The sequence below is a fragment of the Cyrtonyx montezumae genome, unplaced genomic scaffold (assembly GCF_038088225.1).
Source record: "Cyrtonyx montezumae isolate F1298 unplaced genomic scaffold, pur_monq_1.0 scaffold_10, whole genome shotgun sequence".
NCBI classification, from domain to species: Eukaryota; Metazoa; Chordata; class Aves; order Galliformes; family Odontophoridae; genus Cyrtonyx; species Cyrtonyx montezumae.
In genome coordinates, this window is record NW_027071826.1 from 6,271,020 (window position 1) to 6,292,521 (window position 21,502).

At 38.7% G+C, this 21,502-nt stretch overlaps 1 protein-coding gene and 1 non-coding gene across 7 annotated transcripts in view; one reads left to right on the top strand and one right to left on the bottom strand.

The window, feature by feature from the left end:
* Window positions 1–21,502, top strand: part of SYNE2 (spectrin repeat containing nuclear envelope protein 2) — a 161,343-nt gene that overhangs the window by 39,627 nt on the left and 100,214 nt on the right. For all 6 annotated transcript variants that reach the window (XM_065749049.1, XM_065749023.1, XM_065749014.1 and 3 more), the window contains exons 30-48: window positions 84–234; window positions 2,426–2,584; window positions 3,252–3,413; window positions 5,662–5,763; window positions 7,002–7,202; window positions 8,224–8,389; window positions 8,969–9,081; window positions 10,091–10,293; window positions 10,667–10,786; window positions 10,871–11,156; window positions 11,607–11,776; window positions 13,555–13,837; window positions 14,392–14,556; window positions 15,383–15,739; window positions 16,141–16,275; window positions 16,802–16,945; window positions 18,011–18,163; window positions 19,659–19,814; window positions 20,161–20,426. In XM_065749049.1, the coding sequence (XP_065605121.1) occupies window positions 84–234; window positions 2,426–2,584; window positions 3,252–3,413; window positions 5,662–5,763; window positions 7,002–7,202; window positions 8,224–8,389; window positions 8,969–9,081; window positions 10,091–10,293; window positions 10,667–10,786; window positions 10,871–11,156; window positions 11,607–11,776; window positions 13,555–13,837; window positions 14,392–14,556; window positions 15,383–15,739; window positions 16,141–16,275; window positions 16,802–16,945; window positions 18,011–18,163; window positions 19,659–19,814; window positions 20,161–20,426 (3,492 nt within the window). The remainder of the gene's footprint in view (window positions 1–83; window positions 235–2,425; window positions 2,585–3,251; window positions 3,414–5,661; window positions 5,764–7,001; window positions 7,203–8,223; window positions 8,390–8,968; window positions 9,082–10,090; window positions 10,294–10,666; window positions 10,787–10,870; window positions 11,157–11,606; window positions 11,777–13,554; window positions 13,838–14,391; window positions 14,557–15,382; window positions 15,740–16,140; window positions 16,276–16,801; window positions 16,946–18,010; window positions 18,164–19,658; window positions 19,815–20,160; window positions 20,427–21,502) is intronic.
* On the bottom strand, window positions 9,958–10,040 carry TRNAL-CAG (transfer RNA leucine (anticodon CAG)). Its single transcript has one exon. It is a non-coding gene; the product is annotated as a tRNA-Leu (tRNA).

The window sequence follows — 21,502 nt, forward strand, 5'->3', positions numbered from 1 at the left end:
TATAGGGGTGAGGGCAGCAGGGGGGAGGCTTAGGCTGCTCCTTTATGCATTGTCAGTAAATAGTTTATCTCCTTTTTCAACAGCCAGGAGCAGTGTGCGAGGGCTCTGGAGCTCCTGAAGCAGTATCAAAGCTGCAAAAGTAGTCTAACCAGCATCATCCAGAAACAGGAGATTGTGCTTTCACAGCAAAATTCGTACATGGGGAAGGACAATTTGAACAGACTGATAACAAAGGTGAGTGAGAGGAACTCAATGAAAAGTTAAACGAATAAATAAATTACCTTCCCTGGGAGTGTAGGATTGTTCAGGTGTGTAGGGTTGTATGCCTGAACTTCAGGGTAAACATTAAGTCCTTACTTTCACTTTGGCTTCCAAGGTACTTGTAAGGACTATACTGTGATGTTAAATTGATGACTAGCTTTACTTAGTGAATCAAGTTCTTGTTAAAGGAGATTTTGATCTAAAATGGAAAAAACTGTTTTGATCCAATATAAAAACAAAATTAAATCTTGTTCTGACAAAAAAAAACACATTCTGAAATCAGCAATTTCACTCATATTCCTTGGAACATTTTTATATTTTCTATCAAGTTTAAAACCTTGTAGTAGGTAGTTTGCAAATATAAGAAAGCAGCAAAATTCATTCACTAAAAAGAGATGGTTTAAAAAATTGTAAACAACACAAGCAAAAATAATATCTAATGCAGCTCCTTGGAACTGCTTGTTCATCTGCTGTTTTGTAATGTATAACCAAGAATTTAGATCTGCATCCTCTTCCTGCTCAGGTCATAGTCAGAGCTGAAGGGTTTGTTTGCACTGCACAGTGTTATGTGGAGATTTTCATCTAACCCTGAGAAACAGGCTGAAGAACAGGAGGTTTAAGACTGTGTCAGTATGGCATATCCACTGAAGGACTGAATCATGACAGATCTATTCTGCTTCCCAGGCTTGAACTTGTGTACCTTGCTGTACATCATTACCAGCTTGTTCAGAGCCTGCCTGGGGTTGCCAACATGAAACTGCAATGGGATGGAGACTTATGGGAGCCAGAACAGTTTTGGCTGGCCTGACAATTCAGTATTTTATTGAGCTGTGTTTGCAACATAAATCTCTGATGTCATACTGACTTTGCTGTCCAAACTGTGTTTTGGTTTAGACAAAAGCTTGACTGCTAGCTACATGATTATTATGTAAATGAATGCAAGTACTGGATGTAGGTGTCCATAGCTAATGGACTGTGGAACAGCAGCATTTCCATTGTAATCATTTTGGTGAACAGGTTTCACCTTTCCTGAATGGATCACATAACAAGCTGTTTAGGCTTTCTGATGAGGCATCAACCATACTGTTCAGGAACATTCGCTCTCAGCCAGTGCCTGAGATGATTTGATTTAAGAAGAAGCATAAATGTTTTCTTCCCTCATGGTGGTGTCTGTGTGCATCATCTGCTCTTGAGCTCAAGCAGGATCTTTGCTTGATTTCACTGGTGGAACCTCTGGCACCTCATGTTGCTTGAGCTTTCACTGCAGGGGAGCTTGATTGCATGCCCAGCCTCTAATATTTTGGAGACCCCTTGCTTGGCTTACAGCTCATACTCCTCTGCCTGTTTTGCAACTGCCAGTGTCAGAATGCAGGTTTGCAAGAGCTGCTGCATAGTACAGATATGTCCTTCGGTATTAAACTCTTTTTTGTAATTAAGTATAATGGTAAAAGAGAAGATCTGCCCTGTTGAGAGTTGTGCTGCTCTGCCATCCCTCCCCTTATCTCTGGTTGGCAGGATGCTTCTAATCTCTGGGAATTAGAGCTTTTAACAACAAACTGCCTAACGCTAGAGGTCAGTGTTTCTTTTCCTGTAGGTTTCCGTGTTGTTTGTAAACACCGATGTTGCAATCGAGCACAAAGAAAGCAGTCTCATGTTTAAGTAGAAAATAGGAAAAATTGGCGATTTTATTTCGGGCAGATTTGACAATCCTGAAGTGGACTCTTATGCTTTTATGAAAGTAGTTCAAAACGTGGGGATCACAGTGCCAGGTTACAAGGTTGTGAGACAATTATTACACTGTACGTTGTTTATTTTTGTAACTGAGATGCTGTGTTTGCATATGTAGTCCCATGGATGTTGTGATTGTTTCTTTAAATCAAACCGTGCAAGGTCTCATAGTAAGAAGTACTCTATCCATAGCTCTCACTCAGCTGTTCTGCTAGCAGTGACAGAATGAAGAAGAAAATGTACTTGGCAGCATGGCAGGGATACAGTGGCAGAGAATGCATTGGTAGTCTCATCATATTCTGTTGAAGAGGTTATTTTGTGTAATGCTATTAATTTATCTAAACTGAAAGTAAACAGCACATCACTTAAAATGTTTTGCCGAATAAACTCTTTTAAGTAAACGTGCTTGCAAATATCCTCTTGGTCTCTTTTGCAGATTGAAGAGGCAAAAGAGGAATTTAATGATCACGCTGAAGATGTAGACAAAATAAATCAGATCTGCAAAAACCTTCAGTTCCAGCTCAATAAAATGAGAAGCTTTGAGGAGCCTCCGTTTGAGAATGAGGCTAACATTATTGTGGACAGATGGCTGGATGTATGTAAAAAGTAAATTATCAGGGTGGTCTTATCCGCTATGCATTATAGTAATTGATTCTGACTCATGTGTAATATTTGGAGTAAATTAAGTGCAATATGGCAAGGAGAGAAATCCGGAGCTAAGTTTACAGTGTCTGTTGGTGTAATGCTTTGGGTAGTTTATATCATGGGTGATCTTAACAGTAAATGATGGTGGGAAGTGCAGAAGGGCAACATGTGTGCTTTCAGCATGAATCTGTAAGCTTCTGTAACAACTTCAGTGTGTTTAGACTTTGGAATCAGTCAGGACAATTACAGTGCTGGTGCTGTTGGGGAGATATGTTTGCCACAGTCGGTCTAAGCAGTGCATCAATACTGAGATTAGATGGTATTTACTGAGAGTAGATAAACATTAATGAGCAAGGCTCCTTCCTAAACCTGCCTTAAAACTGGCAAGCTGCTGTTTTGATTGGTGGCTTTAGCGACATGTGTAGCAGGGATTTAAATATCTTCTCCATGACCAGTTTGCTGTGAAGACACATGAGATTTTTTTTCCCTTGCTGTGTGTATTGTTTATGTGGGTGGTTTCGTTTTGCCCAGATTTTATTACTTTGCCTTTGTTTTTAGAATATAACTCAGTGTTTTGTGTATCTGTGTGTGTTTGCTGTGCATAAATCTCCTGGTAGATCAATGAAAAAACTGAAAACTACTGTGATAATTTGGGAAGAGCTCAGGCTTTGTGGGACAAACTTCTTGGTTTATCTGGCACAATCGATGCATGGGCAAATGCAGAACTGAAGAACACAGAAGGCCGTTGTCTGACTGATGAGGACCTTACACAGCTGAAGGTAATTCAAATGGAATTCTTTAAACTCATATTGTAGTGATGGGAACCTTTGACTATAAATATGCAGATCTCAAAGAGGTATGAACTCTGCAAAAGCAGTAGAAGTCCTAATATTTGCAGTTATATCTGCTTGGACAGTTTCACTGAAGATACTGCATAATGTGCAGGGTATGCAGGTCTTGGAAGCTAATATGAATGTGTATATGTATATACAAGCTTTATGGATATACTAAGTCTTTTGAATTAATGCAGCACTATAAATACTTTATTATGCTATGGAAATCACCTCCTCCCTTTGTACTGTATGAACATACAGTGAAGTCTGGAAATTAATAGTCTAAGTACAGTGGTGCACAAACTTCCTTTTACCTAGAGGAGAGAGTATGTGGTTGCTAAGAGTCAGCATGGGCAGCGGAGCCTGGGCAAGGCCTGCCCACAGCCCTATTGCACAGATTCTAGCATTGACTCTAGGAATAGGGCTGCACTTGGATGTAGAAACACATGTACCAGCCCTGTGTCATTGAAGACCCTCATGTGTGGGGATAAGTATTTTAACTTCTGACAGTAGCAGTCATAATTGACGAACTGTGCTGCTCTGTTGTAGTTCCAGCCATTCTCTACTCAACAGGAGTAATTTCCTGCTTGAGAGGGGTTGAAACATAAATAAGTCCCAGATTTGCTAGTTTGAAAATATGCAGGCAGCACTTTCTCAGTGTTTATATGCTACAAATGCTCTGTTTTCATTGTGCTTATCTGCAGCGCTATTGCTACTGCTCTTAGTGCTGCTCATTTGTTTTAATTTGCAGAGCAATAAAAAGCCAAGGTGTTCTTGTTATATGGATCTTTCCAGAGAAACAGTAGTATGCATGCTGTGCACAGGTGGATGTTCTGTTGTTATTGTTGTTTTTACTGCTGTGTTCTCAGCGTTAACCTGGGGCAGTTCAGGTCCCCGAGGACTACACTAAAAATACACCAGCTGGCAACTGCATCTTAAAAGCCATTTTGTTACCTGGAAACTGCTGAAGCAGTGACCATGCCCCTGATGTGCCTTTCTGCTGGGGCACAGGAAGGGCTGTGATGGAGGTGGCTGAGGTTACTCCGTTGCTCCTGCACAGGAAGATAATTCTCGAAAGAAAGGAAGGGAAACGGGGGTGGGGGGGGAGAAGAACTCTTTCCTATGAGCTACTGTGCAAGTGGAATAGCAGGAGAGAAAGGCAAATTCAGAGCATTTGTGGTTTTGTGAATTCTAAAGTTTCCAGAAGGAGCCAGGTTCATTTATCTTTAGTTATCTTTTTTTCTAAATGTATATATTCTGAAGTATGTATTAATTTGCTTCACAAGCCCAATGCTGCAGTGTTGCACAGCACTGAAACCCAGGATCATTTGTGACCACTCAGCAAAGCACAGGTGCATGTGCTTTCATGAAACCTGTCACAGAAGTACTGAGTAATGAATTTTTGACTGTATACTTAAAGATATAATACATACTGAAACTGTCAGAGAAGTCCTTTCCCCTGTAGGCACAATGGAAATGGAAGCTCTTCTAAATGCTGCAGGGATTGGATGGGTCTTGAGTAGAGATTGCAAATGAATATTTTGTCCTGAGGGAATTTGGAATCCTGCAATCAGACACAGTGTGACTACTTTTGGCATATAGTGTTTCATAAGTTGAAACTGGTATTTTACTCCCACATTATTAGATGGTTCCAAAATCCAACAAGCAGAGTTATTTTTACATACACAGAAATCTATATTAAAAAAGCATATATAAGATGTTTTATCTCATTCCTACCAAAATGCATAATCAGGGGACCAATTCTTGACTTAAGTGCATGATATCTGAGAATATTTCAAGATGTATTACCCATTTTGTAGACATTAAGAAAAGCATTAAGAAATGCTTAAAACAAGCCAACAAAAAAACAACAAAGACGACAAAATAAAAGAACATTATTTTCATGCAACTTTGCGTGGCTAATATAGAAGTAGAGTAGTTAAGACTGTTTTGTGCTAGGTTTGCACTGACAGCTACTTTTGCCTGAAAAGCCTGGAGTGTTTCTGACCCCAGAACAAAAAATTGTCAGCCTAAATTTCTAAAATGAAGATCTTGAAGTAACCAGCTGTTGAACCGGTGGGAGCTGTTTATGCAAAGCAACAAATCAGAAAATGAGTAATATGTTTTTCTAACAGAAACATGAAAATTAAATTTGAGAGAAAGAGAGTTACAGAAGTGCTTTTTCCACCATTAGGCATGCTTATGTGTCCAGGAGCAGAAACTTCAGAAATTTGACAATACAGTGGCTGAGATAGAAGAACTTCTAAATAGTAATGAACCTCCTCTGGAGCTCCAGGTAGGAAGAAGCTCTTACAACTCATGTACTGGTATTTGTGACTACAAGACCTACTTCTAGCGTCACTTTTGCCACAGTAATTTCTTGGTTTGACTTGCCCAAAGATAAACTGTGGTTGTTTTGTTGTCTGTTAGCACTAACACTTCCATTTGTTGTCTTTCTCAACTGTCAGAGCCAAACCTGTCGTCGTAAACACAAACGCCTCTGTTTGTCATATGCCTTTTAGAGGCTCAGACGTGATCCAGCTGTTCCACAGTCCTGCCTAAAAATGCCAACATACAGTCTTTAACTGTCGGCATAGAACATGGCACAAAGGGACTTCGTTATCCCTTTGTGGATCCCAGTAACTCAGCATGCTGCTTGTCTATTTTAAACTGTACCTTTAACTGTGTGTGGCTTAATGTAGCTCGGTAGTGTGTAGGTATTTACAAAGGGGTGTTTATTATGTTATTTTTTCCTTTGGGATATCATAAGGAAATAATCATCTTTTTATGTTAACGTCACAGATCAAAGAATAAGTCCTTCTCCACTGTGAGCCTACCTTGATCCTTTACCAATTCCCTAGGCTTCTGCTCCCTGTCAGACGTAGCTTGAGCTTGACCTAGTTTGGCTATTTGTGTGTTTATCCTCAACAGACAGTGAAGTCAGAGGAGTTTCACTGAGTAAATTCATCAGAGATGCTTAGGAATGGACTCAGCAACCACATGCTGTGTACATTGTGCTCCTCAGGAGTGCCAGACATGCTAAGCCCCCTAGGATGGTCTTTCAGCATGTAGCCATAATTCCACTGAGTTGGTTTCTTATGCATATCTGTGGAAGCTTTAAGGGAAAGGTTGTTTCCCTTTGTTAGTCTTGAGGCAGAATCCCCACTGGGCTTTCTGCAGGAAGGCATGTTGCAGAGGGGATCTGGGATTCTCTTTACCTTGGCAGCTGAAAGGCATAGAAGGTTTTTATCCAGCTGAGAGTCAGCGCGGGAGTACACCACCAAACAAATTTGGTGGCAAAGCATCATCAGTAAATGCATCACTAATGAAGATAAATGGAGATCATTCCTCCTCAAAGTAGGGCTTAAATAGTATTATTGTTCAATTTGTGGAGTGGGAGGGAACAAACTGTGGTTGAAGTGTCTGGACTGCAGATCATGTAATTGCTTTTTATGTCTGTTGTGCAGTTCTGCAGCATGATAGAAAATCAGTCCACTGTGATTTCTTACTTTTTTTTTTGTTTCCAACATTAAGGTTATCAGATCATCTATTGTTCAAAAAATGGAATTAATAAAAGACCTTTTGACAACAAAGTGGCGTACCAGTGAACTCAGTGTGAATACGGCAGAGCTCAAAGGAGACCTTGATCTGGCCAAGACACAGATTGGAATGACTGAATCGCTTTTAAAAGCTTTATCTCCGTCTGACACCTTAGAGATCTTTACTAAATTAGAGGTAGTGTGCCACCAGTTAAGCATCTTTTACAGTTTTGTTAATTTTTTCTCTCCTGGTACATCTTTGTAAGTTTTTCTCCTGTACATTTAAGCAGATAGAGTAACTTAAGAGAAGGGCTTCACATGAATACTTCCTGAAGATGCTGGAAACATGAAAGAAAACCCCAATTTCACTGGATGTTATCAGATGTAGTTAGTTAACCCTTGCAGCTACTGAACATGCTTAGTGGTAAAAATTCCGAGAATATTCTTCCCAAGATATGATGAAGCAGTTGTGGCGGTACTGGGTTGTGTCTTCGTAGGTAATAGAATAAAAAAAATAGTTTTAAGTGGCCTGAAGTTGCGCCAGGGAAGATTTAGATTAGACCTGAGGAAACATTTTTTCTCTGAAAGAGTGGTCAGGCACTGGAATGGCCTGCCTAGGGAGGTGGTTTGAGGCACCATCCCTAGCGCTGTTCAAGAAGCGTTTAGATGAGATGCTAAGGGATTTGATTTAGTAGTAGTTGGGTAGGGATGGTGATAGGAGGATGGTTGGACTAGATGATCTTGTAGGTCCTTTCCAACCTAATGTATCTATGAACCTATGAAATTAATTCTCCCAGCTGCGCTGAAGTCATCCATCTATCCACAGTGACTTTATGGGCAGCCTAAGGCTTGTAGAAATGGAATAGTGCATATGGCAGCTAAGGCGTTATCAGTTCTAGGTGTAATATGCTCTGGAACGTGCTGCCTTGTGATGCCTCTCACATATCTGTGTGATGAAAAATATACATGACAGTGTGGTTGTATATACAAAGAGATGTAAACACGCACTCAAGTAGAGTTCAGTGCTTATCTCTATCGATCGATCTCTTTCTTAATGTCACTGTGCTTTAAGAAATTATTTTGATATACAGGCAGGAATAAACTCTTGCAAAAATCTGTAATTGGTACTAAAGCAGCTGTACAGTAAGCTTCTGCTCATACTTATAGGTTTTCTTTTTAATAGATGTCCTTTTTCTGTTATTTTTTTTTAACTTTAGGAGATACATCAGAAAATTCTACAACAGAAACATCATGTGACGTTACTCCAAGAAGAGACAGATTGTCCTGATGTGGATGAATTAAATAAGCAGCTTCAATGTGTCACCGATTTATTTAATAAGAAAAAGCATGTGTTTCAGGACCACTTCATTGGTGTTTTGAATCGTAAGTGAACACTTCTCACATTTAGGTAGCTTTCTAGGTTTGTAGGTACACTCTGAATCAGTTTTGTTGAAAAATTAGTTGATTTTTGTTTATTGTTAAAAAAAAATTTATTGCCAAAGTAACAAGATAAAAATTGGATAAAAACGGCTTTTTTTCAACAAAATTCAGGAGCAAATGTCAAAACGTTTCATTAAAAACATGTAAAAATAAAACGTCTTTACTTTTTCTAATTATTTTTTTTTAGGTGCAAAAGTGATCTCATTGTCAGATGAGTAATGTTTGTTTGTGCAGAAAGGAGAAAAATTCATAATATGGTATTCCAGATCTTGTTGACTGCAATTGCTATGACTCGTGGACCATCCTTTCTCAGGATATAGTTATGTTTAATGTCAATAAATGTTGAGTGAAAAGAGATACTAACTAAAGCATTTTCTTTCACATTGCCTGTAGTGGAAAACAGCCTCTGACAGCAGCACTGATAAATGCAATTACGAATTGTCTTGAAATGTTCGTGTTAAATGGGGTTGTTTTTTTTTACAGAATAAAATTAATGAAGAAAATTGGAATGTCTTTTTTCAGGTCAGTGCAAGGATTTTAATGACTGGTTCAGCAGCACTCAGCTGTCTTTGAAGGACTGCTTTGACCCTTCAGAAACAAAACAGATGCTGGAAGAAAGACTGCAGAGACTAAAGGTAAAGTATTAAGATATTCTTAATTTCTATTGCTGGTTCACCTTGAGTTTTTACTTTCTTATACAGGAGATTATTCTTGAAAGTGATTTCACATTTGTAACTTGAGGGCGAAAGAGCACTTTGTGTAACATTCAGCTTTAGGACAATAAATGTAAAGTAAATCTGATTTAAAATTGAATAATATAGTTCAAATTCAGATCAGAGTTGGTCATGTAAGAGACAGGACAGTACTTAGTGTAAGTCAGTGGACCCTAACCACATAGTTCAGCGTGCAGAGATGCAGAAAGTAAAATCTGTCATGTGATATGACAGAGGCATGGCTTAATGGGCTCGGGCAGGGCTAGGCTGAGTTTAACTAGATGATTTTAGAGGTCTTTTCCAACCTTAATGATTCCACGATTCTGTAGAATGAAATTGTGACCTCTACTGGATTACAGTGTGGGAATCACAGAATCATAGAGTGGCCTGTGTTGAAAAGGACCTCAGAGATCTAGTTTCAGCCACCCTGGTGTGGGCAGGGGTTGCCAACCACTAGAGCAGGCTGCCCGGAGACACATCCAGCCTTGTAAACCTGAAGCAAAATAATCAGAAGACTGTGTGAATAACATACAGTCATTGTTAGAAACCGGAATGTTGAAAATGTTGGAGATGACTGGGGTCAAAGTACTCATGAGGCTTAAACATCCTAAGATGCACAGGATGGTTTGGGCCAGAAAGGGACTGTTAAAGGTGATTGAAGTCCAAGGGGCAGGGACATCTTTGACTAGAGCAGATGGGCTGGAGCCCTGTCCAACCTTGGCATGGGGTGGGGCACACCAACAACTTCTCTGGGGAACCTGTTTCCAGGGCCTTTTCATTATGAAAAGAGTAGCTGGTTGTCAGAAGTGGGATTCGAACCCACGCCTCCAGGGGAGACTGCGACCTGAACGCAGCGCCTTAGACCGCTCGGCCATCCTGACACTGGGATCTGCTCTACAGCAGCAACTTTCATGTTTGTGCTTTCATTCAGCACTTCTTAACTTCTGAAGGGAAAGATGGAGATATCCAAGAGGTCAAGACTTTGCTGAATAAAGTGAAGCATTACTTGCCCAAAGCAAGCATTAACCAGCTGAACAGTCGTGTGAGAGATCAAGAAGCTGAACTACAAAGACTGATATCCAAATGTCAGAAACGAGAAAAGGAACTTGGTACTTCTCTCCAGCAGCTCAATAGGTATGGAATTAATGTCAACGCTGACATTTTAGTCACAAGTGATACAAAAGGGTTTGTTACTGAACAGCCACAGTGAGTGGCAGAGATGATGTTTTAATGAAGTTTACTGAGTGCTTTGTCGTATTCTTCCTGTGATGTTGAAGGATCAGTGTTACATAGGAGCATACAGTGATGTGTTTCATGGGAGCATGTGCTTACCTATTTCACTATCATGAACCAGCATACCTAAAACTATCCATAAGCTGAGATTTAAGTACAAGGTTTGATCAGGTGCTTGGTGTTCATGTTTTTTCAGCAAAACAGTGTTGTCAGCAGGTTTTTCTTGTGTAAGGCTTCTTATTTTGACCTGCACTTATATTTATTCTCTCTTTAGCCTTCAAGAAAGCAGCACTGTCTTAGAAAAATGGCTCACCACTCAAGAAGAAAAACTGAAAGAGATCAAAAAAGATGAGACAAAACTTGAAAACCTATATAAAACATTATTAATGCAGAGGTATTGTTGTCTTTGAGCTCTTCCTAAAGATTGCTCTGTGTTGCTATGAGAAATATATGTTTGTTCATTTGTTTTATTTTTCAGAGAACCATTTGATTCCTTGGCTCAGCTAGCAAATTCCTTGAGGGAGTTTGGGCTGACAGAAGATGAAATCATTTCAGAAACCAGTGATCTTGTTAGTAGATATCAAATACTAATGACACATGTAAATGAGATGGCAGGAAATACTCAGGGACTTGCAGTGGAAGAACATTTCAAGGAACTTGCCCAGGATATGTCTAGTTGGATCAAAAAACTTGAGAAGGCTATTAGTGATCTGAGCTCACAGGAAAGTGAGTTGTCACCAGACGAAAGGATTAATCAAATAAAGGTATTATGTTACTCCCATTGCACTCCACAGCTCACACTTAATGTGAAGTGTATGCTTAATGAGTCAGTATATTATAAAACATGTTACCGCCCACTTTTTTGGTGTGTATTTGTGGGGGGGAAGTGTTGTACTGTTTTCTCCTTTTTTTAGTTTTGTTTTTGCATAGTTCATTAGGCACATAAGGGTAGATTTTCTGCTACACCTCTAGGTGAAGTAGGACTGTATTCAAAGCCTAGGGAGGGATGCTGGTTGTCATCCATCTTCCCATCGCAAACTACTCCAGATGTGGAGAGTCTCTGCAAAATGTGTTGATTCTTGGGTTCTATTATTCTATATATTAAAAAGAGAATTCTTTTTTTCTCGAAACCAAGTATGAAAGATTTTGTTGGTAATGCCTTTTGCTCTCTAATCTAAGATAGTTGTGTTTGTACTGCTTCTTGTTTAATACAGGAAATCAAAGCTCTCAAAGATGCAGGAGATGCCAAAATACAGAACATATTACCTCTAGTAGAAATGTTAATAAGAAATGACAAAATCAAGAAGCCAGATGTTCAGCAGACTGTTTCTGAGCTCCAGAACCAGTGGGAAAGGACCTGTCAGTTAGCCACTGCATGTAGAAGGTAATGTGGAATTTGCCAAGGAGTGGTATGGATCACATTGTTTTAGAGAGGGTGTACTGGTTTAGCCCCTGTTGTGGCCCTTCCCTATGCTGTGAGCTGGGCTCAGGGCCCCAGGCTTGCTCCCGAGCTTAGCTGGGTTCTACCTTTGCACACACTCTTAATGCTTCAGAAGAGAGTTCGATGTAAATCCAACAGGTTGGAATTTTTAAACTACAATTTTTTAAGTCTGGTTTATTCTGACTGTCTGTGGGACACTTTCTTGGCTGTGGCAGCTGTTCTGGCTGCAAGTTATTTTCTGCCAAAGTCTGTTCATGGGTAAGTCAGCAAAGGCAATCGAGCATGACACTGTGGTAGCTGTCTGATAATCAAATTGATCCTTTAAAACATGTCACATGGTTCCAGGTGTGTGGTGAAAACAGTGAAGTTCTGATTTTGCAGTTGAAGGTGATTTCAAGTGTTTTAATGTCCTTGAATGGTAGAGCGGTTCAGTAAAAACCATGGGAAATTTGCTGTTGAGATAAATGGAAGCTAGAGCAGACCTACTGTATACTTCTAAAAAATCACCAGGGAAGGAATTGTTAAAAATAAGTACTGTTTAGAATATTCATTTGCCTTCTGTTATTAATAAACACGCAGTACAAGCAGTACAAGTGGTGTTCAGAAAGATCAGTGGCTAAATTAGGTCCATTGTAATAAAATGCAGACAGCCTTCTTCATGGTACGTTAAAGATGTGAGATAAGGTGCTCAGTGGATATGAAGAGATGTTCAGGTCCTTGCAGGATTAGGCCTGTGAAGAGCAGATATGATGCGTCCAGCAGCATGAAATGGGAATACTGAATTTAAGACAAGAGTACTTAAACTACAGGAGGCTGTGCTCTATTTCTGTTTTACACAAAAACACAAATCTTGAGACAAAAAAAAAACCAGAGTACCGAAGCTTTACTTTTATCTTCATTTTCCCCACTGTACTTTGTAGAATTGCAACCAGACTTTATTTGTTTGGAATTTTTAGTGTATTTTTTTAGATCGTATTTTCAAATGTTGGCATTTAAGTTCCATCTGGAAAACATTGTAGCTTCATCACTAAATGTGAGCGTACAACTGTTGTTTAATGTCCTCTTGTCTCATTAGTTTTAGTTGTGTATTTTCTGTGGACAAGTGTAACCCGTTCACCTTCAGTGGATCATTGTGTGTATTTGTAAAACAAACAAATCAAAATCTAACAATAAGATCACTGGATTGTGATAGCAGTCCTTATTTTGCATGCTGTTTTTGGTTGTCTGTAGATCTGTTCCAGCACTTCCACCTTGAACAAAACAGTTTCACTTCTGCAGAACATTGCCTTCCAGGAGGCTGTCTGAAGATGTTCTTACAGGAAAAAGATTTATAAACTTACTGTAGTTTAGAAAGAGGACTTCTGATGGAATAATAAAGCTGAAAATACAAAGCATGAGCATCTTACCTCAGATAGTAGAAACTCTGGGTTTGTGGGTTACAATTTAAGGCATGTGTAAGAGGGCTAGTCACTTCTCCTGTATTTATGTCCGATTCAGCAGCACTATCTTCATTGTCTTTCATTTTCATACCTTTGAAAATTCCAGCCTAAAGTTGTTCATTAATTTAAAATCTGAAGAAAAGCATCCAGTATGCTGGTTTTCATACTAATGATTAACTTGACTGTAATTTGTCATTTTTTAGGTAATAAATGCAAAATATTTTAATACTGCTAAAACCAGTATCTTTTTCTTAGCCCTCAAGAGCAACTTCTTTTCAACAGGGAGCAGTATGAGCAGAGCAAAGAGGGTCTGAGACTGGCTCTAACTGAACTGAAGAAACAGCAACAGGAGATGGGTTTTCCCCTTCAGCCTGGTTTGCTGGAGAAGAAAGCTCAGTTGGCAAGTTATGACCAACTCTTGCAGAAAGCTGAACGTTTAACTTCCCAGTTTAATGAATTAGAAAGCCAAGATCAACTACAGAGCTTTCATGAGAATCCCTGTTTCACAGAGGAATCGTGGTTGGAATTAAAACACCAGCATGAAAATCTACTCAGCCAGCTAAAGGTTGGAACCTTACTCTGTTTTCTTATGGGAACGTTGATGTAAGACTAATATTTTGTTGCAGATCTTACTGTTTGTAGTCTCACTCGACTGAGAATAGTGCTTATACCTATCTAAGCAGATTTGTATAGCTTCAGTCTGAAGCAGCCATTCCTGAAAATCTCAGTCCTTTTCTCCTTTTAGAAGAACGAATGACTTCTTGAATGTTGTTTGCTATTGTTTCCACCCAGTTAAATTCCAGTAAACTGCATTTGAATCCCACGTGGCATTCTGCATCTAATTTTTCATCCATTTTGAATAGACAGTGTCTATTTTAGAATTATATGGAATGCAAACTGCTTGTTAGTACTAAAAATTTTGTTCATGGTTGAGTTTGTGATGTGCTGGGAAGAGGGAGAAGATTTTTGTGCAGCTGTGATTAACTGGATATTTATTGGGAAATAAGCAAGTGTTTTCTGCTGATGAGATACTGGAGAAGCTGTATCAGTCTGTGGCTAAGTTATATTTGTGTCCGTTAATGTTGGTCTAATCCTGGAAACTCCTTGATTTTTTTTTAGGCTGTAGTGGAGACATTGGAAAGACATGTTCAAGAGCACCAGCAGTTTCGGGATATGGTAACAGGCTTAAGTGCAGAGCTGAAAGCTGTCTCCAAAAAGCTTGCTGATTGTATGAGTCCAGCAGTTGAACAACCATCAGCTGACCAAAACCAGTTGAAATCACTGGTATGTTGCAGGTTTTCCATCATGGAGAAAGTAGGTCCACCCTCTGGGTGATTGTAGAGATCACCTGATTTATAAAAGATCAGAGCTACTCATGTGAAATTGAAGAACCAAGAAACACTTTGAAAATATTAAGTATGCATTATATTCCTTTCATAGAGGTAAATGTAGGCCTGAAAACACTCTTAGTGGGCTTTTACTGTCAGTTAAACAGAAGGTAAATTGTCTTCATGTCAAGCATATAGACTTAACTTGGTTGGTTGTGGATTTTTGGGGGACATAATGAAGAAAGAAATTGTCAAATTTGGTGTCTTTAAATTAGCCAAAGGAAGTTTATATAAGTGTCAGTGAGCTAAGTTCAGTTATAAGAGGCATGCTTCACAGACAGGTAGACGTTGTCCTGCAGTTTGGTGGAACTGAGAAGTCTTGTAGCTGTGAGCATAGGGAGCTACTGTAAACTGAAACTGTAGCTCAGGTGTTGATCACTGCTGTTCCTCTGCCTCCAGAACTTGCTATACCTCTAACAAATTTAAAAAATTGAGTAATAGGTGAGGGAGGAATTATGTTCTTAAAACTTGACTAGATCACCGTGTACCTCATGGATTTCTGTCTGGTTATTTTATCATTGTGTTAGTGCATATTGCTTCAGGTGCTCTCTGTTCGCAAAAATACAGGCAAATATTTGCAGCAAATAGGTCTTCACATACTTCTCAGCTTAGTTTGTTCTTCACAGTAAATATTTATGATTTCTGTGATTGACTTTAGATCTTAGCGTTAAGTATATTGAGTGAATATGTGTTTCAATGGCATGTTTTCTTCCTGTTCAAAGGAACAACAAGCACCTCTTTGTCATTTTGAAGACATGTTAAAGAAGATTTTGGTTTTAGCAGAAACTGTTAAACAAAACACTTCTTCACCAGGACAGAAGTTTATTAAGGATAAGATTGAAACACTTCAGAGTGAACGTAGGAGTCTTGAAGAAAAACTTGAAAATGTCAAGCAAAAGAATGAAAATATTTTCAGTGAAGCCCTTGAGTTAAAAGATGACCTCACGAATGGAATACAGATGGAGAATAAGACAGATACAATGCTAGAGAGGGAGATGCAAATCACTTCAGATACTCCTATTGCTGCAGAAGAGGGCACCACAGCAGTGGAGTTAAGGGAGTGTTTAGAAATGCGTAATGTGAGTATGTTTCCTGACAGTAATGACAGCAGGGGACTAGTTAAAGAAACATCTGTCTCTCAAATGCCTTTTGTAAATTGCATTCTGTTTTGCATCCTACTGTCTATTCAAAATGGCAACTTTCAATTCAATCACAGACCGTGTGTAATTAGACAGAGCCTCCCTTGGGGGGAAAAAGTGTGTACATATGAAATTACAGATGTACCTCTGCCAAAAAAAAACATAGTCCTTTCTTTTGCATAATTTCAGAAATTGGAGAGTTTCTCTTATACAATTAAGACTTAGTGGGAACTGTAACACAACATTTTTCCTGTTTTTTTTTTACATTTTGTTTAATATATTCATTTTTTAAATGTTAAAATTTATTTACAGTCTAACAGGTTTTGTGTTATTTCTCTCAGGGTCAAGTTGTAATTGGGAGTGTATCAGAGAAAGAGAAGCAAAATGGTTTGCTTTTGGAAGAAAGAAGTGTGTTGTCAGACAGCCCATTACAGAGTATCCACCAAGGAAAGGACAGATACAGGAAAACTGCTCAGGTACCTGACAGATAAGTTTCAGTAGATGTCAGTGTGTATACATGTCTGTCTGTTCAATAGCAATGCCTATTTAAATACTGAAAATTTATGGTCATACGGAGACATATTTTCCTCACCAGATAAAAGGAAGGATACAGGCACAAAGTATATACTGAGAGGTCACTAACCTGAAACTGCTTGTCTCTAAATCACCTCAGGATATTTACACCATAAATAACTTCATCTGAGGGAAGCTGAAGGAGTAATCTAAAAGATCCCCCATTGATCTGACCATCCATTAATAGCAGTTGCAGGTGAAGATGACCATTGAAATAACTGTCCATATAGAGATTTCTGGAGAAGTAGAAATATGAACTGTTTCATAGTTACTAAGGTCCTGGCAAACTGATCTGAGCAGGTTTCCCAAAGACACTGTGTTTGGGTTAAGAACAGGTGGAAAGCTGATGGAGTGTGACGATCTTTGGTAAGCTTGGATTTTGGACTGTTACTTTTACTGGTTGTAAACATTTTGTGTTTTTCAAACCAGGAGGAAGCTGATAAAGAGAGGCCAGATATGGACAGATGTGATGGAGTCCAAGAGGATCTTTTGGACAGAGCAGAACTGGAAAGGCATCAGGATGGTGTTGGTATTGAAAGTCACGAAAAGAGAAAGGGAACGAGTCCAGTGAAGGTAATTGGACATGAAATTGAAGAAAGTGATTGAATTTGAGGGTGTGTGGTTACAGTTTAGTTGCAGTGGGGATGATACTACTAATAAATAACAAAAAAACAGATGTTCTCACCTGATGTGTGGTATACAGTTTTAATATGCATTAAATTTCAGAATCCTTTCTTGTACATTTAAAATGTGTATGGAGGGATTGTTTCATTACTGTGGGCTGCCACAAAGTGGCTTTTTAAGGGCATGATATTCCAAATCACCTGGATGTATTGTGGTGCTTTCTAACCATTTTGTTTGAAAATTGTTATTTTGCTTGAGTCTCTTTCATTTATTTAGATTTCTTATTTATTTATTTATTTTGTATGTATGAGGTTGAATATATATTTGAAATGCGGTGTCCTGTTTTGCGCACTAAGATAAAAGAGGAATTTTGACAAAATAGAGCTGGAACTATGATGTGTGGGAAGAACTAAGTTCTTGTTGGATACAGAAAGCTAATCCAGGGGTCTTGTTGCCATCATCTCCTCCCTAAAGAGCTGTTACATAGATGATGGAGCCAGATGCTTCTTTAGTTTTAGTAAACTGCATGAGATGCTCAAGGCAGTGTAGCCATGACAAGATGAAGCACAGTGTGCACACAAACTTGCTGAGAATTGGGGTAGTTAGCTCATTCTGGGTTGTGGGTGGACTGCTTTCATTACATATTCTATTTGACTTGTAGCCTGTAGCTCAGATATCCCTGCAGCACAAATAAATTGCCACAAATAAACTGGGGGGTACACAGTTCCAGATCCATTCCATAGTAAGGATAATGAGACATGAACAGTGTAGATCAGAGGAAGAACACTTGCAATCTGTGATATTTCTCAAAATTTATAACAAAATTACAGCACTGCTTCCTCCAAGTGGTTTCCTTTGCCATAACCATGTCCACAATAATTTAAGAGATAACTGTGTCTTTCCTAATTTACCTGTAAGCATGGGCTTCATAAATATGCTTCTCAAGCACTGTAATTACTATTCAGTACATTTGATTAGGGCTTTTTTTTACTTTTTTATAATTATTATCTACAGCAAAAGGAGAAACCTGTTGATGACAAGAACCAATCCTACAGAGAAGACGAGGAGCAGGTTCAACCAAGTGTGTGCCTGAAGAGTCAAGTCCTGAAACCTGTAACAGATGAGACAGATGGTCTGAAATACGAACCCCCAATTTCTACTCATGAGGTAGATTCTGATACTTCAAGTTGCACTTGTCAGAGTTATGGGATTTTTGTTACAGAGAGCTTCAGCTGAAGTTCTGTTCTAGATGAAGAGGCAATTACTGTCATGTAAAAATCATGCTCATTGTGTATAATTCAACTTTGTGTACACAGTAATTTTGAACTTTTATCTGAAATACTAACCACACTTATTTTTTTTCAGTGGATCTGTTCAAAAGAGCAGTGTTGGTTTTCAGAACCATCATGATCAGTATTTTATATATAGGCTTTCTCTTTAAATTGCTATTCTCTACACTGTTCCATGTTACTGTGGCTAGCTGTCATAGTCTTTACCATCAGAAGGAATGGAGATTAGAAAGCTGAAATCCAAAAGAAAATAAAATAGAGAAAGAATAACAAAATTGTAGGGGTTGGAAGGGAGCTCTAGAGGTCATCGAGTCCACCCCCCTGCCAAAGCAGGTTCCCTAGACCAGGTTGCACAGGTAGGCAGGTCTTGAATATCTCCAGAGAGGGAGACTCCACCACCTCTCTGTGCAGCCTGTGCCAGTGCTCTGTCACCCTTACAAGAATTAAATTAAGAAGAATTAATTAAGTTGGATGAATAACCAGGTACCTTAATAAATGGCATTACTAAGTGCATTCTTTAAGAATAATGGTGTTTCAGCACAAACAGTTGAGATTTTAAGGAGAATTCTCTCTGCTCTATGATTATTGATCCTTGTTCACCACTTTTGTCCCTAAAGTTCAGATGAAGCCAGATCCAATCTTCGTAGTAAATCTGTAGGCAAGTCTTCAGATGATCTTTCCATTGGCAGGTTGTATTTAGGGCATTGCATAGGGAAAGTGAAGTGGGTTACACTGGCTTCCTGAAGCATATCTGCATCTCTGGATAAGAAAAAAAGATAAAGATTTTGGACTACACTGTGGACTGAAGCCAGAATCATATTTGGCATATACTCCTATTTTTGACAGTTTCCCACAGACCTGCACTGTGAATAGTGAGTAGTGGAGCCCTGGGTTTGTTCCTGAAGAGCAGCTCCAATTTTTCCTCTCTTTTGCCACCTGATGAGCTGAAAAACTGTGGAAAAAAATTAAAAGTACTGAGCAAGGGAGGCAGTCTATCTGTGTATCTCTTTGTCCAGATGAACGTGAGTGGAGGCTAAAAAGAGCCATGTGTGTGTACTGCAGAGAGGGGGAAGACAAGGTAGTCAGAGCTATGAATTTGAGTTGTCAGTAGGCAGAAGTGGCTGCAAGGAAGATGGTACTTGAAGAAAGGGGTGTCAGAGTTTCAAACTGTCTCAGAGATTTCTCAGCTAATTTGAACAGTACTTGCAGGCCAGAATGACTGCAAAGGTGGGTGGTAGTGATGGGAGGGCCTCCTAAGAGGAAGCAATAGCAGGATTTAGTCATGGCTCAAACATATGAAGCCAAACGTTGGAGTCAGAAAGCTTACCATTTTAGGAATCCTTCAGAAATATGCATACTTTTTTGCATTGCAGAAGGAAGGTGCAGCAGTGTTTGATGAGAAGGAACTACTTCCTGGAGTGCAAATAAACACTGAGTATTTTGAGGAAGAACAAAAGGTCAATGAGCTGAAAAATGAAGTGGCTGAACTGGATATTGTGCTCATAAATGAACAACTGAAAGAGCTGGAGGTATGGAAACTGCAAAGCCATTCCTCATTGTTAATGTAGCGATACACTTACAGAAGTATAATTCAGTTGGGCAGAACAAAATTGTTGTGTATTATCCTCACCAAGGTTTGACTCTGTGGTTAGACAGCCTGTGGAACAGGTAATCTACCTAATGCTGTGCATTAATTGCAGATCTTCTGAAGTGTACTAGTAGATACACCTGTGATTGCATGTGCCACTTCTGTGATGCGTGCTCATTATGTGTAACCAAGGAAGTATATGCATGTGAATGTGTCAGTATTTTGTGCTGAAGCTGAAAGTGGTTAAGAACCTCTTCTAATCCTTTCTGTGATGGGCTTCATTGTAGAATTTACAAACTGAACTGGAAATGTGGAAAGCAAAATCTTTGTGTCTGAGTCAAGAAACATTTCCTGATGCAACAGGATCAAACAGAGCAGAGCTGCAAACCCCAGAGCCTGTGGTGCCCTGCTGGGACAGGCTGCTTCAAGAACTGGATGCTGTTAAGGCAGTAAAGCAACAACAGCGCTGTTTAGTTAATGAGTACCAGAAAAATCTTTCTGCTGCTCAGTCCTCAATGAAAAATTTGGCAACAGAAAAAGATAACATAAAAATGTAAGTATAGTTGTGGGTTTCTGTTAATAGGTTGCAAATGAATCTGGTCCTTAAATTAATGTTACTGAGATAGGCTGATTTTCATGCCATGCTTCAATAATGTTGAGAAATACATTGTTGTGTACACCTCAGTAATGCTTGATAGAAAGAGAACTCTCACAGGTTTGTAAAGTGATGTTAAAATTGTACATGAAGTATTTAAACAGAATTATTACTGGTTGTTCTCTACTGTAATCTTTTAGCAACATCTACTCGTTTTGGTTTTTAAGCAAAACAAAGGAATGGTTGCTTTGCTAATGGTCTATATAGATGCCATATTAAAGTATTTTTGCAATTATTCTTTTTCTTTAAAATGAATTAGCTAGGAAATCAGAGCAATATTTATTTTCAAGGACTCTTCAGTTACAATTTTTTGCCAAATTAAGTTTCTCATAACTCTGAAAAATAACTTAATTGACAAAAAGAACACAGCAGTAAATAACTACAGTACCAATCCAAAGGTAACCAATGCATGCAAAATATTTAGTACCTTTTATGAGTTAATCTTCAAAACATGGAACTATTGATCACAGAAAGGTAATGCATTAAATCATTTTAAGTTTTCTAATTATAAAATTATGTATTTGCAGCAAAGGGATTGGAAAGAATTGAATAAAAATGTAGCTGCCAGATGTATGTTAGAAGTGAATTTCAGAATACTCGTGGAAATGAAAGACAAGTCGATAAGTGATTTATTAATCCTGAATGATTGAGAATTTTGGAAGTTTTCCTTTTAGCCAAGTTTTGGTTTTAATTGTATAGCAGTATAAAGAAGTGTTGTTAATTCACTTAGAGATTACTTAACGCTGTTGTTGATTTTTAAAAAGAGAGACAACTTTTATTATAAGAAATGGCACATTCTGTTGTATCATTATATGCTGCTGTTTTAAAGAATACATGTTAGAATGTACCTTTACCTGCAGAGATATCTGGAAATAACTCACACTCCATGGATAAGCAAGGAAGTCATACTGCAGTGAGTGTTAGGACATTTGTGAGAGAACATTAAGTAAGATATCTGTGTGAATGAAAACAAC